This window comes from Bacillus rossius, chromosome 16, assembly GCF_032445375.1.
Source record: "Bacillus rossius redtenbacheri isolate Brsri chromosome 16, Brsri_v3, whole genome shotgun sequence".
In the NCBI taxonomy this organism is placed as follows: Eukaryota; Metazoa; Arthropoda; class Insecta; order Phasmatodea; family Bacillidae; genus Bacillus; species Bacillus rossius.
The window spans coordinates 27575060-27595093 of record NC_086343.1 but is presented as its reverse complement, the minus strand read 5'-3'; the positions used below and the strand labels follow the sequence as shown (position 1 = coordinate 27595093).

Here is a 20034-nt window from a genome sequence, read left to right as displayed (position 1 = left end):
CCGTGGCTCGGGTCGGGCACTTTTTATACCTGAAAATTTCCGGGTCGGACGTCTAATAAAGAAAAAAAAAATTAAATCTTGGTTAACTTGCCGTTGCCGTGTCCTGCTGCCACGGGAAATGACCTGCCGTGTCTATATATTATGCTGATGTATTTTCGATCGAAATTATATCCTATTCATGCAGTAACAACACTTGAGCTAATCAAACGTAAAAAATAAAATAACTTGACACTGAAGGCATTGTCTTAAGCCCCGTGTTTATATTTTTTTATATCAATAAAAAAATAACTAACACAATATATTTGGTCAAATAAAAAAAAAAAAAACGTGGGTACTTTTAAGTCTAGATAAAATTAGCTAGTAGGCCTAAAAAATCGTGAAAAACGTAACGTGAGACATAAACTTCACAAGATAAAATGAGCGGAGTCTTGGTAACTGTTTTATACGTATTTTATAATTTCGGAAATATTGTACAGTTGACACATATTTTTTAAACTAACCATTTATTTCTGGGGATTGTAAATAATTAATTATTGGTATCAAGAATTCAAGATGAACGTTAACTTGAATTTGTCACGGCAGCGAGAAAACTGGTGCGTATACCAATAAACTGGTATTAGAACTGGGCAAAACTGGTACACGGGAGGTGGAGCTTGTATTTTTTTCCGCTAAGCTCGCTTTTATTGGCTGGCTGCTGATAAAAGGTCACAGGTCTGGGCGGAGCGTACTGCGCATGCGCAGCTCAGAGAACAGAGAGCCAGCCGGCGGCCACGCCGCGCCGTAACAACAGCTGATCGAGTACAACGACCTTTCTCCGCGCACGGCGCGCTATTGACGATAATAATTTCCATCAATTTGCCGCCCTTTTTTTTAAAAAATATTTTTAGTGTGGCGCAACGCGTATGTGTAATGTAGCCCCTATTTGTTCTGAACGCTGCAGGTTGCGACTGTATTTTAATTACCTAACTCTAATGTTCTTACAATTTTTCATATTTAATATTTTTTTTCCTTCGAAAATCTGTACGTGCGAACCGGGGACCGTACGAGCGAGGTTTTACTGTAATGCTGATTTGAACACGTTTTTAAATGCTAAAATAACATTTTAACCTTTTAACTACAATAAGCCGTTTTCCAAGCATCGCCAAAACAGCAAATCATTATGTGGGAATACCTGCCACAGAAGTATCCAGTGAGCGTGTGTTCTCAAGTGCTAGCAATGTTGTGACACACAGGCAGGAACGGCTGTCAGCAGAACATGTAGATGTAGAAGAACTGGGTTTTTTGCATCAAAATCAAAAATTAGGCTAAGTAAAAACTGTTTGATAGGGTTGTTTTTTATGTGAATTGCATAAAAAAAATTCATGTTGATTTAATGTTTTAACTTATATTTATTAATTTTTTAAAGTGTATTTAAGATACAGTAAAAACATTTTGCAATAACAATTTCCAGTTTCATCAGGTATGTTAGAAAGACAATACCCGACCCGACCCGACCCCAAATTTTTTGTGCAATTACCCGACCCGACCCGACCCGGCTTAAAAATCCACTACCCGAAGACCTCTAAAAAATATATATTTTAGAGTTTCATCATAGACACATACAACAAGTAAACTACTACTGTCTCACATAGTGATACATTTTTTGTGACTAATCGATTTATACACTGTCGAAACAATGAAATTTACTTTTGTTAATGGCCATCGCAATGGAGTGTTCATGTTTTGTCGTGTTGTAGTCCATAGTTGTTTATGTTTGTTTATTTTTTTTACCAAATCTGGTGCGTGTGACAAAATTACAAGTATGCCGTGTTTTTAATTGTTCACGAGAATTTTCAATTACTGGTTAGCGAGACAGTAATAAAAAAAATTGAATACTTTTTGCATGTTTAAAATGCCACTTATTGTTTGTGTTTTGATTATGAATTCCAATTAAAACAACAAAAAAGGGCTTTAATACCGCAGAAATGACTTTAACAGTGACCTTGGTATATGATAAACTCATGAGATATGCTATGTCAAATATTCGTTGTCTCAAAGCGTTAGCACTCGTTGTCAAATTGAATATGAATAGTTTGTTATTCGTATTCAAAAATTTGAATTATCGCACAGGCCTACTAGAAATGAAATGATGGTTCTTTTTGCAAAGTTGAAGTTTTTGGTAATGAAACCAATAAAAATTTTTATCTTCCTTTATACTAAGTTTTGTTAGAAAAAAAAAACAATGAAAATGAACAAATTGTTTGTTAAAGGTGTTGATCACTGTATGTGTTGTTTCTGTTGCTTAGCGTTCCTGTACGAGCGGAAGCTCGACATAGTAGATTCATACTACTACAACCAGTTTGCGAACCTCACCCAGGACATTGACAGGATATACCGTGACATCAATAAGAACGATATCATCACAAACATCAGGAAGTACTCCAAACTGATATTTGAGTTCGTCAAGGAGAAGTACTTTTCTCTTGTCCCCTTTGGTGAGGAATTTTGTAATATCTTAGAACCTAAGCATTCTAATAACTAATGGTTTTTTTACTTTTTCTTCCTGCATAATAATAGGCTTTGAGTAGTTTCTTTTTTATAAAACATTAATTTTAATGCAAACCTTATATATATTTTTACAGTAGAGCATTGATTATCTGAATACTGATCAACTGAATGATCGGTTAACCGAAAGAGTTCCAGTCGGCAAATAACAATTTTTGTGCCACATAGTTCCACTAGCGGCACTAGTGCGAGATTTAGCAAAAAACAGAGTTCCAGCTCTGAAGCAAAATACAATTTTGCACTTATTTTCTCAAATTGTAGGCTTTCTTTGATGTTCATTAATATTTTATATAAGGTTTATGTTTGTAAGATGTGTGATACAAATTATAAACAGTTTTGTGTTTAATATCAGTGTTTTTTTCATATGTATTGTCTGTATGCCACTGGTACAAATTTTTTTTTTTGGAAATCATCAGGTATCTGAAAAATCAGTTATCCGGACACCTCCAGTTCCAAATTGTTTTAGATAGTCGATGCTCCACTGTATATGTCATTGTAAACAATATAATTGTTTATTTATTATATTTAAGTACCAGCAAGCCAGAGTGAGAATTTACAGACGGTTGTTGCACAAAGTCATGTTCAAATTATACAAAAATTCTTGAGGACCACGTGCGCATACAGCCACTATTTGTTGGCCATCTCATTACACTGAATCACACACTTCTTTTCACTTCCGGCCAGTGTGACCACACAACACAATGTTTGGTAATAAAATTTCCTTTTACAAAATGAAAAGTCCCAAAAAGGCAGTTTTTTTTTTTTTGGGGATTGATGTGGTTTGCATGAGTATGACTTAAGGTTGTTATTGTATTGAAAGATGTGCATTCTGAATAGAAGTAGACATATATGTTTTTATTTTAATTCATACCAAATCAATAGCACAGTCTTTTTCACACATGCAAAATACATTGGAAAAATACATGGAAATAGAAGAAGCCTGTTTGTATTTTAATTTTTAATTTTTTAACTAATGTAGTACTTTCTTATTTGAATAAGTATTTGAATCTCCACCTCTGAATAATTTAGCTGTTCCTTTAGTTTGACTGCCTTCTTCAGAGGGGCTGGTTAATGCAGATAGTGTTTTAAACTCTCCGTAGAACCAACGAACCTTAAACACAGAATCATGTGAACAAAATTATCCCTGCTTAATGCAGAGAAAATACTTTTAGAAGCTTGCTATGTCAGTTGCAGATGCAGTTTGTAGTTCCAGAAAATTGTTACCTTTTCTGTGTCAGATCAGTTTTATTTTCTGTGCTTGTTAGAATTACTAGTTGTAGAAAAGTTAATGAAAGTTCCAAAAATTTGTTATTGAATGAGTGTTTTTTTTTGTTTTATTTAGTTAAGTCTCAAATGTTGGTCATTGGTTTAAACTTTCTCATTCAAAAATGAAATAGATGTTGAGCTTTGATGTCATTAAACTGCTGTCTAGCTACATTCATGCCAGAGAAGTAGCTCTTTTCCGAACACAAAATTAATGTCCTTCTAGTAACCACAGGCAGCTGAGTCTAAGAAAAACCCCTTAATTTGCACCATAAATGTAATCATGTTTCGTTTTTTGTAGGTAAGGAACTAGAAGAGATTCTCTCGGAAATTATTGGTGAGTTTCGTGAGCTGGGGAAGCTGCCATCAGTCCACTATGCCATTGAAACATACAACACCTTATATGCTAAAGTGAGTGCCTTTCCTTTTTTCCCCTTATAATGAAATGGAATTGATAAAAAGTTGTAATTTTCAGCTATTTCTGTTTTGGAAAGAAAAAAAAATTAAGTAACTGATAAAAATAATATTGTTGTTATATTCTATTTTATGTGTGTGTAAGAAATTACATCGTGTGAATCAAATGAGGTTGGAGGGTATTCTCGGTTAGAATATGGTTCGTATCCCAACCTCTCATCTCTGGGTTAGTGCCCAGTTTCACCCTTGTGGCTTTGTGGCTTGGAAACGTTCTGTGGATAACCGTGCAACGTTAACTGGTCTGCTACTTTTGTTGAAAGCAATGTTGTCCACATCAAATATCCTGGTGGTGAGTGCCACCGGTTGCCCGTGCGTTTTTCTTTGCGGTGCTGCCAAGTGTTCACAAATTTTCCATAGTCATTACTGATCTAGACATACATTTAAGAAATTACAAAGTAGTATTCATTCACTATGCAAAGATACTTAATGAAACGTCTGAAATATTTTATCAGTTTTTCGTACAATAAATCACGCTCATGTAGTTAATTTTGTTCATGTAATAACATGTTAAACATTTTGTAAAGTACTTAAAGTGAATATAAATACTAAACCTATATATATATTTTTTTCCCTTTATAAATATTAAGTGGTTGTATTAGCTCATTATTGTATTATTTTGTAGAATCTAGTATTTTGCTTGAACTTGATTGTATTGGGCATGAATGTGATTACTGATGGGTGTGTACGCTTGGGTGTTGGTAGCTCTGCCTTCGTTATGGCAAGTATCGCGATAGTCTGCATTTCTATCTTTCACTACTCAGCACAGCTGTGTACAGGCTCTTACACACCATATTGACTGGTAGACTCCTTGAAAGTTTAACGAGTAATACACGATACCGCGCCATAAATCATCGTTTGCCAAGATGTTCGATTTGAACGGAGGGTGGACGCAAAATATTAAGTTTAAGAGCAAAAAAAAATAATTAAAGATTAACTAACAGCCTAAATGTTTCTGCAAATGGCTACAACATTGGCTTACAGCTGGCCAGTAGATCTTTCAAAAATCACCGGATGAGAGTTTGTTTGCGAGGACTCTTGACAGTCGCACAATTTTGTTAAAAACTTTTAAAAGAGAGTTTTATTTTGACGTAGTTCATATGTTAATGTACAAGTCATGGCATACCAGACACTTACACGCTGCGTTCAAACTGAGACATGTAAAATGTTTTGAGTTACGATATTTTATGACTCAAGCCTCGGTCTCACACGGAAAGTTGATAATAACATTTTTGTGGCATTACTTTGCTCTTAAGTGTTATTGGCATAATTTTTGACACAATATTTCTCTTGCATTTTTCGTTTTCCCACACAAATATTTTTAACAGATGTTCTCTCTGTAACATAGTGATTGTAAAACGTTGCGCACGTGTCAGTAATTTATATCATTTGCACAAACATTTACAGCCCCTCAAATATTCATATTACACTTAGTGAATTTTTGTTTGAAGATATTTGTTACAGAACAACAATTGCAAGAGAAGTATCATGTTTAGTCTTTAGTACATATCATAATTAGCTTTAAATTATTGTGATGACAGGAAATGAAAGATATGGACATGGTGCGTGTGAGACTTGAGCCTTAAACAAACCGAGTCCAACACGATGCACGTTCCCCACTGTTGTGTCGGCGAGTGAGCGGTAGAGTGTCGGTCGGCGGCTGGAGGGAGATGGGGCGTGCTCGCAGGTGGCGTGGGTGTACGAGTACCTGGACGTGGGCGGCCGGCTCCAGTACGCGGTGGCGCTCCTGCACTCCAAGCTGACCGACATGACGCAGACGGCGCTGCAGGCCGAGAGCAGGTCAGCCGACAACACTTCGCTCGCCTGCACCTTGTGGACAGACACTGTCGAGTTTATTCGTTGTGATTGTAGTTTGTACGTTTAATTATTCATTTATTACAGTTGTGACATGCACACCAACACCTCATAAAGAGGGTACTAGGGTGTGCACGGGGATATAAAAAAAGAAACGAAAACAATGAGGAAAAAAAAAAAACATATCACAATAAAAGATACGAACAAAAAACAAAATGCAAAGGACAAAATGAACAGTAGACACAGACACAATAAACAATATTACAAAGACTCGTGCAGTGACATTTTCATATTAAATAGAACTTTATTATTATTATTATTATTATTATTATTATTATTATTATTGTATTTAAAGTCAAGTTGATTATTTTAGCGATACACTCCACCCCAAAATAATGGGATGATTTTTTACCAAAACTGAAACTAAAAGTGGAGGTCACATTATAATTTCAAACTTGTATCTTGCAGCTGGAACAACTTGAATTAACAGCGATTGGAACAGCTTAGTTGACATTGTAACTCTGTCACTTAAGCTGCTTTTTTAAACTTTCACATAGTAAAAAAACTACACGATCTGCGTGAAAACTGCATCACTTATGCCACTTTAGTCTACTGTTGTTTAGGGCTTGTTGAACCTCGTGGAGGGAAGAGGGTGTCAGCAGGCTGACAGATGTAGGCCTGTGCGAAGCTTCCACTGAGTGAATCAATCAAAGCTGTCTTTAACATTCGACTTGACTTTGCCAGGAAATTTGTTATTTGTTTTATTCGAAGCTTCGGTTGTGATGCAAACTTCATGTCTGATGTAAAGCTTCGCACTTGTTGCTCATGAATGTATGTGTGTGCGTTGTATAAGTTTTGCTTGAATAAAGTTGGTGCTCATTTTGCTTTTATGAATTTTTTAATATAATTATTATACATGGTTATTTTATAATTTTTTTGTTTGATTTTACATGTATAGTGTCCAATCAGTTAATTACTTAATCTGTAAAAACATAACAAATATTTAATGAATTTTTCATTATTTTATTTAAATCCTGTATTTTATCAAATATGTGTAATGCAGATTCACCGAGAAAAATATTCGTCGTTCGATTTGACTTCATGAATATTTTAAACAATGGATTTGATATTCGCATCGCAACAAAAAAAAAAAAAACTAGTATTCGCACAGGCCTAGCGATTTGGAAAATGCTCTGGACATCATATTCGGGTTTGTTTGGGAAAAGCATTAAAGAGTATGCTGAGGGTGGAAGAGTAATTCTGTTTGTTTCTGTATTTTGTTTTTAAACTGTATTTTTTTGAAGAGTGAAAGTGGCTAAAATACATGTTTTCAGAGTAATTTTTAGCAATGGAAAACCTGGTACAGATCCTTGAAAGTACTTAAAATGTGTTGCAGTACACCTTTATCTTCATTTCCCCGCTGTACGATGTACACTCAAATCATATAAGTTTCCCCTTACATGATGAGAGGACCACTCATCAGTTCACAACCTTGAGCTTAGAGGTGACACCGCGCTAGCAGCGCCAGCGAGCGTCAGCGATCGTCGCACCTATCATCCCACCTCTCCGACACAATTACACCCCCGACTAGGCGGGCCCCTGTGGTCTTTATATTTGTGTTCGTGAGTGTAAAACCAACCCTGTTCATTGTGTGTGTGCTGCAGGTACCGGGAAGCTAAAACAAAATTCATATTCGATCCTGAGAATGGCCGGGTTGAGTTGGAGCAGAAGCTGCCCATGTCTTGGCATGCCTTCAACGAGACCCCAAAGTTCGAGGTTGGTACATGTTTTTCAGACTAGTTCTGCTCTTGAAGCGTGTGACTGATCTGTGCTGTGGGTGAAGGCTTAGTGCTTGTGTTGCCGGGGGCTGAAAGGTGATGGTTCAAATCCACCTTCTAGTACTTTTGATTATTGATGAGCTCTCAAAAGTTTTATAGAATGAAGTAAACTGAGAGGATCAACCTTTTTGCAGTTTTGTATGTTCATAACTGTACATAAGTAATTTTCCAGTAATAGTCTATTCTAGTGAAATTCAGTAATAGTAAAAGTAAAATAAAAAAGAAGGAAATTGTTATTTTATATACAAGTGTTCAGAACGTAATCATGCTTTGTATTTTAATAAAGAAATATTTATACATGTTAATAGTTACATTAACCATGTTTTTTTTGTAAAACTATAGTAATAATTTTTTGTTGTGTGAATCATATATTTTCATGTCTTTTTTATTTATGTAAAAAAAAATAATTTGATCTTGTTAGTGTCTTGAATTTGTTACTCCATGTAATACTATTTATTTCTCTTACTCGGCAGTTTAATTTTTCCATTAATTTTGCTTTGTTTTTAAATGAACCAATTTTTGTCTTGATGTCTTATTTCAGTATCAAATACCATATCTACATTTGGCCTGATGTGAAGTTGTTTTTTGTTAACATTTGTTTGCTTTGCAGGAGATCCCAGAATATAAAATGATAACAAGCATTCCTACCTTTTTGGCATTTTCAAATGTTACATTCTGGTCTCTGTACTACGAATACAAGCCGTTCACGGACCCGACCAATTGGCTGCCGCCGTTTAGAGGTGAGTCATCTGCATGGGGTTAGAAGGGTTGTTGTGAGGTCAGTGCTATGTGTTGCAGTGGCATCCCTAGACTTTTCAAGTCCCTGAAACATTCACTTTTGCAAGGCCCTAATAATTTTTAGAATGGCCTCCTTACCATGGGGTCTGGGGTTATGGAATAGCCCCCAAAAGAATTTGGGGGGGGGGGGGGGGTCCTTTTGAAATATTTTTTTTTATGCCAACTTGAAATATCTTAAGAAATATTGATGTTCTTTCCTTATAAATAATGCAAGGGTTTGTTTTTTATAAATGCTATCAAGTGCTAATGAAATTGCATTATTGCATTAAAGTCTTCAAACGTTTTTGTGATTAAGTAAACAGGAAATGGAGTTATGTGAAAGAAATAATTTTGTTAATTTTAACAATTTCCCATTTTCACATGAATTTCATATACAGTAGAACCCCTATATAGTTAACCTCTTTATAACAAAAAATTCCTTATAATAAACTGTTTGCTAAATCTCAACCAAAACTGTATGTAAAACAAGGCATATTCACTGCTATATGACAAAATTTTTTATTCTCTTCTGATATGCACTCCTTTATTACTAAGTGATAGAAATATCAATTCATATTATATTTCTTTAAATAACCAAAAAGTATTAATTGGTAAATAGACTAATACAACAAATCCATTGCAATTTTTATGACAGTTACACTCAAAATTCCACGTGGTGTGGGCAGGAATTGTGCAAAATTTTATACTGTAAACTTACATTTATTTCGTACCACCCTTTTAAGCACTCCTTTATAACAAGCACACAAAAATTCAGTCCCTTCAATTTTGTTATGAAGAGGTTTTACTGTAGCTGCTAGTGTGGTAATTGGCCTTCCTTTTCGGAGCTATGTCAACACCGAAAATGTTGTCATTGGCTGATTATTAAGTGTAAAAGATGGTAATAGTGTCCCACTTAAAACATTTTCCGCAAAACATCCCTAATCCCTGCGACCGATAATTAAGCAAGAGAGAAAGTTTTTTAAAAATTAGGAAAAAGTAATGATAATTCAGTTGCCATTACATCACAATATTTATTTCTATTTATCTTAAAAATAATGTAAATACCACTCGGATTATAATCCACCACAAGGCAGAAACACCTGCAATTGTACCTATATATTCATGAACCAAATTACCTTCATGAAAAAATAAATAATACCCTGATTATATAAAAATGTGTATTACCTTCATTACAGAACAGATTAATTAACCTTAAATAATATAAAAGCCTAGATGCCCAAAACACTAATAACAAAAACATTTACAAGAATTAAAATTACAACATTTACAATTACAAGAAGTTACAAAGTAATTAATAACTTAAACCTCGTGTTTATACTCACATTTTATCGTATCTAGTTATTTATAGAAAACATCAAAATGCATACAAAAGGAATAACACTGTCCTTGCTCCTTACTAAAACCTAAAAATGTGTATCATCCAGAACGACTTCGCTCATCATCCATTTATCACTACAAATGGCCGCATCAACTTAATTTCAGTTATTGCGTATTCCTGAGCCATGATTGCCCGTGAGGACTGGATCAAATAACTTACTACTTGGCATGGCGTGATAAGATCTCTCTGCAGTAGTTGGCAGCTGGACGCAGCGGTCTCCGTCGTAGATGCGTGCCATCGCCGTGCCGAGCAGCCAACTCGGTGCTTGTTCGCTTTGGCTTCATTATTCTCGCTCGGGCCATGGTGGTCTCTCGTGCCAGCTCCACCACTTCCTTCGTCGCCAGTCCCTCTCGCAGCCAACTCCCTTCCACAAGTCGTTGTTTCTCACTTCGGCATTCCCAGCGCTGCTAGCGTCTACCTCGCGCAACAGCAAACAAGAGCACCAACAGGCTGAGCACACATTTCCCTCGTGCGCACGTTACACAACTAAAATCACTATTTGTTTCTCACTGGGCTAGCAGATAACTATTGTGTTCAAAAATAAATTAGAAATAAACTTAACAAATTGAAATTACATAAGTGACACAAGTGAAACACAAATGTAATATTAAAATAAAGCTAATTTAATGAATGAAATTAAAGCAAAAAGCAATTGAGCACAGGAGCACTAGACATTGGGTCTTATATAGTCGAAACAGTTTCTTGTGGCAGGTTGCATCATGGATGCGCTTTGCCCACACTGCAGCGTGAAAAAATTCATTTTGGTTGCAGCCCAGGCCATGCTCGCCGGCCCGCAGAACTTCGTGACCTTCGACAAGCGCTTCTTCCAGTTCCGCGGCTCCTGCGCCTACCTGCTGGCCAATGACTTCGTCGACTACAACTTCTCCCTCGTCGTCAGCTACGACGGCCAGGGGAGCGATGAGTACGAGATCGCACTCGTCGTGGGCAAGGACATCGTCCTGATAAACCTCTTCCGAGATGTGAGTCGAGCTCGTTCGTCTCTCACCTCTGGACACGACGAGGTTCAGGGAAAACTCAGGGAACTGAAACCATGGCTCTTGTTTTGTTTGGAAAGGTAAAAAAAAACTGTTAAATCCATATAAAACTCACGATTCGCTGGAGGACGATGCGATCAGCAGCAAGCGAGCGCGATAGCGCAACGTGCCGCTATGATGATCGAACAACAACTGTTGCTTCGTCACCGGGAGCTGCAGGGCTGCCCGCCTTGGCAGGCAGCCAACTTGACAACTGTACGTTGTTGGCAAGCAGCGCGGGAAGTTCTAAATCACACGTCTCTAACACTATACACTAAAAATCAACACGCACTATTTACGTGTCCAAACAGACTCCAAAACCTGTAAACACATGGAAACTAACAAAGTTTTAGTTACCAAACTGGATCAGTAATTTTTAATACTAGCCATGTTCCTTTGATGTCTTTAAACCAGACTGTAGTTTAATACTAGCCGTGTTCCTTTTTATGTCTTTAAACCAGACTATATTTTAATCACAAATTCATATGCAGTAAAAAAACAATCTGTTATCGTAAATAACTAAATGTATAGAAACAATCAATATATCAACTGTGTACCGATTTAGTTATTTGAAGCACGATCAATTGTTTGAAGTCCTTCACATGGTCCCAAGCAATAATGTATTGTCTCACAGAACACAACAGTGCTTGCTTGTTTGTAGTGGGGTAAAATATTTTATGGTAAATTTGACATTTTATGTATGGTTGACATGTGTTTCATTAAGTATTTGTATTTGCTGTATTTATCGATGATACGAGAAAAAAGTGTTTAGTTGGACAGGGAAAACAGAGTAAAGTCGGGTGAATCATCTAGATTAATTGTGCGGAAGCCCTGTGCAAGATCTAATTGTTTCATTTTTAATTTAGATTCATATTTAAAATTAAATCTGTCATTAATATTAGTTTTATTTTTATAAATATTGTCTTAATTTTTATTGTGAGTAATGCAAACATTCTTCCTGGTCCTTCAGTCCGTAGTTGTCCAGAAGGAAGGAGTGAAGAAGCTACCCGCACAGCTCAAGGACACGTACGTCTACCAAGAAGCGGAGATGGTCTACATCGAGAACTCGAACGGATTTACCATCCAGTGCAACATGAAGTTTGACGTTTGCACGGTCGTTCTTGAAGGTAAGCTTACGTGCATTGCTTCCTGTTACATTGTTGATGAAGTGTAAGTTGGGTAGGAAAGTCACAGTGAGGTTTTAAGGTGGCTCATTTCAGTGGGATGTGAAATGGCATTTTGTGACTATCAGTTTTTTTAGTTTGTATAAATGTTGAATACAAATAACAAAATATTCTAGTATTTTAATATCAGATTTGAATAGGAAGAGTGGAAAAATATATATAAAAAAATTATTTCATAATTTAAAAGAAATACTTGTACACATGCTTTCACACAGTGGTAATATATATTTCACATTAATGATTAAAAATTTTTTTTTTCTTGCAGTGGCTGCAAGCTACTTATTTGCTTGTTTTTCAATATATCAAAACTTCCATATCTCACCATCTTTAATTTAGCATTTCTGCATTCATTGTACACAATGAACCATGTTATGTTTTTAAAGGGGGCAAAATGTAAAAACATCAGCAGGAAACACTGTAATCAGCAAATATCAATTTAGCACTTGTCAAGGTTTGAAATTTTTACCAATTCACTTATCAAGCTATGTAAACAAATTTAATGTTGAAAACACTGATGGATACACTCAATGCTTGCATTTGCTTAACCAAACAAACAATTTTTCAACTTGCTTCCAGCTTATTTGACATTTCAGACATCCTGCCATATTTCTGTAAAAGTCTCTCACGTCCATGACAATGACATTTAGAGTTAAATGACTATGTCCAATTCCTTTGCCACTTTATTCCATTTTTGGATTCCTCCCTACAAATTAAATAAATTCAACTCCATCAGCAATAGAAAATTCTATTATTTTGTAACGAAGACTCTTTACCTAAATGTTAAATATCACAGAAATGATATGCAACAATCTGACTACACTGCAAGTATTAATTATTTCAATGTATAGTTAAACTGAATAAAATTTGAATTATAATTTATTCTTTTTGGTATTAAAAATTTTGAACACTCACATAGGCCTATGGATGGTGCATATAGGAGCCAGGTCCAGTAGATGGGCGATTTGGGTATGGAGTGTTTTCAGGCCGCTATAGTCTATAGAGCATGGGAGACTTTGATTCAGGGCAGGACCTCGACTTGTAGCTGGGCTTGGGTGTGTCTCGGACAAATACCTTAATATTATAGTAGCATATTCAATTCTCAAAATGATATTTTATTTACGTATGTTTTGTTCCTTCCATCCAGATTATTTGATATTAAATTGACATAATTATTATTATATAATTGATGAATACTTTGCCATTACAGAATATTTACTGATGAGGCTATATCGGCAGATACAATATAAATGCAGACTCAAATTGGTACACCTCAAATTATATATATTTATGTGTGTGTGTGTGTGCATATAATTTGGGCTTTAACGTTTTGTCGACAGCAAGGTAATTATAAACGCTTACACACAAAGATATTGGGAACATAATCGGCTATGGCATTTAGTAAGGAACCATCCTGGAGTTTTCGGAAACCTTGGAAAATTGAAATCAGGATGCCTGGGTCGGAATTCGAGTCAAATGCCGTCTGTGTCACCTCATTCTGTTGCATTCCTATAGCGTGACTCATCTTAGATTGCAGTGTGCATTTTAGAGACTGTGCTCGCTTGCCAGATATACCCAAAGAGCACATAAAGTGTAGATACAACTTAATGAAGTCAAGAGAAATTTTATAAGTGTACAAAAAAAATATTTTTTAAAGAAAAATTTTGAATCAGAATTTTTATGAAATATATTTTCTATTTCTATTTCATCAAGAGCATTATCTGATAATATTCCATTTTTACGTATAAGAAATTGTATTTTTGTTTCAAACATTTTTGCCATCAATTTTTTTGTATTATGTAAAATTATAAATTTTGGCTCTGATTGACAATAATAGTACATAATTAATAAATACACAATGTCCATAAAAGAATGTCCCATCTTCAATTGTATATTATTACAGGTTAATTCCGACTATTTACAACAAATCATACATCAAATTGAACGTAAACTAACCTAGTTTTTCTTACACATGTCCAATATGTGCACCTTTAGTTACAAGGCACACATTTAACCTAAATAGCAATTCTTCCCACAATTTGGTTAACACTTCCGGATTAATGTAAGCAATAGACTCTTCAATTCTGTGTCTCAACTCTGGCAAATCATTAGGTAGCAGCGGAACGTAGACACCAATATTTATAAAGCCCCAAAAGGAAAAAAAAATTGCATGGCGTTATGTCAAGTGAACGTGGAGGCCAGCGTAAAAAGAGCCCTGTCATCTTGACCATTACGACCAATCCAACGGTCAGGGACTTTGACGTTCAACCACTCTCGTACAAAGAGATTTCAAGGGGGCAAAAGTTCCGCGAGATTTTCGTAATGTTTTAGAGTTATGTATGTGGAGTTATTCCACTACATCTGGCCACGTAAAGCCCGTTTGAACACAGTAATTCGGAGCGATAACTAACATATTTTATATAGAAGAATGTTGTCAGGTCGTTTAAACTAGATTTGAACTGTCAGCATACTGATAAAGATAAATACGTGTCTGTAAAATCCACACAACCAGGACGTTATAGGTGACAGTTTTCAGATTAGAGGGTGAAACATGGTTTGTCGGCACTGTAATTTCGTTCCGAACGTGACGGTGAAGAAAAAGAAAATTCTACAGACCATGTGGAAAACATCTGGCCGCATACTCACAGCAAAGACTCCAAAAGCCTAACATGCTACGTCAATGTTTTTCAATAGGATAATACACAGTAAACGACCGTATGAAGGCGGGAGCCCCCCCCCCCCCCTCCCCCACCTCTTCATACACTTCCCACCCTTCCCAAATTTGGTTCAAAATTCAATAATTGAGGATGAAAAGTAAAAAAAAATATGGGTTGAAAATTTGTACAGGGAGGTATGTAAGCTGTGTAAGCTGAACACAGTAGCTGAAAATATAACTGAGACAAGTGAGGTTACAAGTGAAAAGCCTATTAAGAAGTCATCTCTGTGGGCCTACGTGAAACCTTCAACAGTCAGTTGCAGCTCAGTCTACGCTTGCAAGCTACGAAGGAACTATCCAAGGAGAAGTAAACAAATATCTGGCAGCACCCTTAATCCCAAAGAATGAAAATCCTTTCAGTTTCTGGTCAGAAAAGGGGCGCACTTGTTTCCGAAACATAGATGTGGTAGCAAGAAAGTACTTGTCTATACCTGCCACACAAGTGTGCAGTGAGAGACTTTTCTCAACAGCTGGCAACATTGTGACGTGTAGAAGAGAGAGTCTACTCCCCGAAAATGTAGAGCAGCTTGTGTTTCTCCACAAAAATTTAAATCAGCTAATATGTAGTGATGTGACAAGACTCTTTTTACTACGAACTAATTATAAAATTGGAGAACCTTAAAATTTTAAGTACTGTCAGTTTTTTGATTCTACAATCTACATACATTGTATCAGTAAATATGTACCTGTTATCATATTGTAATGTGATGTGATATAGGTAACATGTTTTATGGGATTTCAATTCTCATTCCAATTATTCAAACTCAATATTCGTATTCGAGAGTAATTTGGTATTCGTATTTGAATTCGATGCAAACTAAAAAACTGATATTAGCACAGGCTTAGTATTTAGATATTGTTATTTCAGAATGTAAACAAGGTATTAATAGTGGTGGTGGTGGTGGTGGTGGTGGTGGTGGTGGTGGTGGTGGTGGTGGTGGTGGTGGTGGTGGTGGTAGTCGTGGTGTCAAAATACATTATTTTACAGTCTTAGGTACAACAATTAGTAAAATTGAATAAATATTCACAATTATTATTATTATTATTATTATTGTTATGGTAACATGCCGGGTAGTGGATGCCATTTTCTCTGTGCTGCAGTCTTAGCACGAGGCACTACAGGAGTTGTCGTGTGTGGTCCCCAGGCTGGTACTTCGGGAAGACTGCGGGGCTGCTGGGCACGATGAACAACGAGCCCGGTGACGACGCGCTGGCCTCGTCGGGCGCTCCGGAGCCCGACCTGGGGCGCCTGGCGCGCAGCTGGTCCGTGGGGCCGGCCGCCTGCGCCTCCGACCGGAACCTCGCCGCGGTCCCGCGTGCCCCCGTCGACCCTACGGTCGCCGACGTCTGCCGGGCGCTGTTTCAGTCCAAGGCGTCCGACTTCGCCACCTGCTTCCCTGTGGTAACACACTCGTTCTTTAATTGCTCGAATTTAAAAAAAAATTATTTTATTTGCACTAGGGATGTGCGAGTACCCGATATTTTCGGGTACGGTTCGAATTCACAACTACCCGAACCCGGAATCGTTGTACGTACAAGGATTCGAACAGCATTACGAATTTTCACAAAAGTTATAAATCAATTTAATACGGCTCAAAAATAATAGCAGTGAAAAATAAAATTAGGCTACTATTACGTAAGTATTTATAATATGATGTATCAAAGAAAGATATGTAAATTAAATAATTAACACAGTGACATTAAAAGAATTTTGAGATTTCGAGAGCTTAAACTATAATTACGAATTTCGTTGTATAGCAAACTATAAACTAAAAACAATTACATACCAACAAGAAAAAAACATTTTGGCTATTTATTGGAGAAAAAATGGTTTTGTTTGCTGAAACGTTTATAAAACTGAGGTTTCCCTGTGGCGTGCAGTTTATTACAATTGAGTTGGAGAATCGAATATGTTTTGGTTTTTATATTTTAAAGTGTTTATTATTAATTAAGTTTACATAATTATAAACATTTCAATCTCAGTGTAATAAATAATTGCCAGTAGTTACAGTTAGAAAAAAGAGAACACACATTATTTTTAAATTAATCAGTTATTATTAATTATTCTGTGCTTAATATTCGGAATAGGATTCATATCTCATATATTGCCAGGGATTCGAATCGGATTCAAACCGAACTGAAAATCAAGGATTCGCACATCCCTAATTTGCACGTAAACATCTTTTCAACTGCGAGAGATGTTGGGTAAGGAATCTGCCACGGCCTACTGTTTAGCGATTTGTAGCTCGTGAACGATTTGTTCAAAATGAATTAATCTTTGAGCAAACCAAAGCATATGATTTGTTCGTCATGTAAGGATTCTTGTTATTGGCGAGTTGATTACTCGAAATTTGAACACGATTCGGGAGGATATAAAATGCAGAGAGAGAACGATTAAATCAAATGACTCGTGATATCAGGAGCCACAGTTATCTGTAATTGCAGCGTCCACAAGCTCACAAGAGCAAATGATAACTAATCAAAGAAAAAGGGTAGCATAAAAATGGATGGGAGTGGTGGTTTACGACTAGACAAGTTTTGCGTTACAATTATTTTTCATGGAATGTGTAAGTTTTGTTTACTAAATAAATGTGTTCACGTACATATTTTGTAACTGTCATTATACTGTTATACATCTGGAATTTCATTTATTCGAGCTGACCAGATTATGATGACAAGCTGTGTAGATGTAACAGATACTTAAACAGTTAAACGAGTTTTGTCTCTTCAGATGTGCTAGATCCCATTGTCGGCGGTCAATTGAATCGTTCTGCCCATCACTTCTACTGTAAAGAACCAGCCAGCATTTGCATGGAGGGATTTCAAGAAAACACAAGAAACAGTAATCAAGGTGGCGGGATCTGGGATTGGAACTCGGATCCTATGTAACATTGTCTTATCATGGTGCTACCTCTTTCTCTGTCTCTGTCTCTTTCCAAGAAATTACTTCACAAATTTTTGTAACATGGACATGGGGGAGATGTAAGAGGATGGTGATCATCCCATTGGAGGGTTGGAGAAGGTTTGGAGGAGACAAGTTATTGGAAAAATTAAGTAAAAGAACGATGCCTCTTATTTAAACTACCTTCAGGAAGCGTCTAGCACCTTTAATATTTTGTTTTCAACGATCTACAAATATTTACTATTTGTTTCTCATATTTCTACTGTGTATTCCTACGACAAGTAAGAAGGCACCAATCTATAGAAGCATGGTAACTACCTATTTAATTGATCTCAAACAACCTTTTGTGGGTTTTTAATTTTTTTTATTTCTCCATTGTTTTGTGTGCTGTTGAGAACTATGTGTAATTAGTTTTTTATTTGCATATATAGAATTCAATCATAAAACAAATTTATTCCTCTTCCTGAACTTGAGCCAGGTTGACTCATCTGGGAAAATATTTGCACAAAATCTTCATTTTAAGTTGAGACCTAAGACACAAAACTTCGAAAAGTACTGAAGGCCGACATTGAATGGAAACACTTCCATGTAATTATCCTAGTGTATGTATGCTTCCTTCATGTTTAATCAAGCAATTTTATGAATTTAAAAAATGCAGTTTTCATTTTTCTTTTCACTGTGTGGAACTAATAATATTTCCCCGTGAAAACGCATTAGTTGTACAGATTTTAAAAAAATTGGTTCAGAAACTCATTCGGGCTTCTGCCGATCCGTATCGGCTCAGCTCTAATTAAAATGGTGGTCATGCAGGCACACTTAACTGATTGGAAAAAAAAAATTATTGTGAATAATGTGCACTCTTAAGGATGATTAGCGCTGTTTTAATTAGCACTCTGTTTCTTGCGGAACGAACTAGAGCGTTACTTCGAGGTTGCATCGGCCCTCTATGCAAACTCACTGGTATCTGTAGCATGAATGAAGAGTGCGTGTGATTGGTCGGTGCTACCTTTGAATATATATATTTATATATATATACTGTATACAAGTCGCGAGTGGATAGGATTTACTCTACGTTTTTCAGGAACGTATGATGAGCAGCTTGGGAACTTCACCGCCTGCAGTGCGCTGCCGTAACGACCTGTATCGTCTTAGGTTGTTATTTGCACGCTAGAGCGCAGCACTGTCGCCCGCTGTCATTCCCCGCACCCCCCACCTATCATTCACTGCAGCTCAAGGTCGTTCAACGAGAGGGGGAAGGGGTGTTTGAAGAGTTCGACACTTGTCCGCTAGGGACCACCACAAGTCGATGCCCTAGAGATGGTGGCGATTGCGGCGGGTGAATTAACCAACTACCTCAAAACCGTATTAGAAATTTTAACCTGGGCTGGCGACTTCTATACAGTATATATATTCAAAGGTGCCGCGTTGGTTGCAGCTGGACCCAGCGCCCTTCCTGCACATGTGCCTGAGCAGCCGGGACGCGGAGATGCGGGACCCTTGCACCGCCGCCATGGCCTACATGCAGGCCTGCCTCATGGAGAACACGCCCCTCCGGATACCAGACGTCTGCGTCAGGTGAGTGATGACCTTCTGCAACGCATCAACGCAACATCAGCATTACGTGAATTGAGGCTCCGTTTCCTCTCTAACAATTATTTTAATTTAGTCACTGCCAACTACCAATAACTGGCGAGTACACGCCACCGCCGTCACGAAGGTGTTGCTACTCACCCGGCTACACTTCGTCGTCACCTCATTACCTCTCATCCTCTCTAATGACTAGACGTTTAGCTGTGAACCATCTTCGCCGTGGGTTGGAATTCAAACTTAGGTTCTCCCAAATGTTTTTTTGTTACAGTGAAACGTCTTTGATCCAACATTCTGTAGTTCGGCTCAATCATTAACCCGGCACTAATCAAGTCACTTGTGCTCAGAATTTTTTGTGCGAAAAATGAATCCAGACCGTCGGCCTTAGCCCCTGTTGCTGCGCTGCTAGCATTCTGAGTTCTGCGCCGAGTTTATAAAGTTACCGTCGTCTTTCATTTCGGTACAATGTTTCCTGTTTTCTGGCAGGTTACTACTGTTCAGATTTCC

General features: G+C 36.9%; 1 protein-coding gene across 2 annotated transcripts in view; it reads left to right on the top strand.

Moving 5' to 3' along the window:
• LOC134540049 (uncharacterized) overlaps window positions 1-20034 on the top strand; it is a 212193-nt gene that overhangs the window by 169750 nt on the left and 22409 nt on the right. For both annotated transcript variants that reach the window (XM_063382494.1, XM_063382493.1), the window contains 9 exons: window positions 2286-2474; window positions 4109-4218; window positions 5966-6078; window positions 7758-7869; window positions 8542-8671; window positions 10879-11087; window positions 12112-12268; window positions 16184-16440; window positions 19376-19515. In XM_063382494.1, coding sequence (XP_063238564.1) covers window positions 2286-2474; window positions 4109-4218; window positions 5966-6078; window positions 7758-7869; window positions 8542-8671; window positions 10879-11087; window positions 12112-12268; window positions 16184-16440; window positions 19376-19515 — 1417 coding nt within the window. The remainder of the gene's footprint in view (window positions 1-2285; window positions 2475-4108; window positions 4219-5965; window positions 6079-7757; window positions 7870-8541; window positions 8672-10878; window positions 11088-12111; window positions 12269-16183; window positions 16441-19375; window positions 19516-20034) is intronic.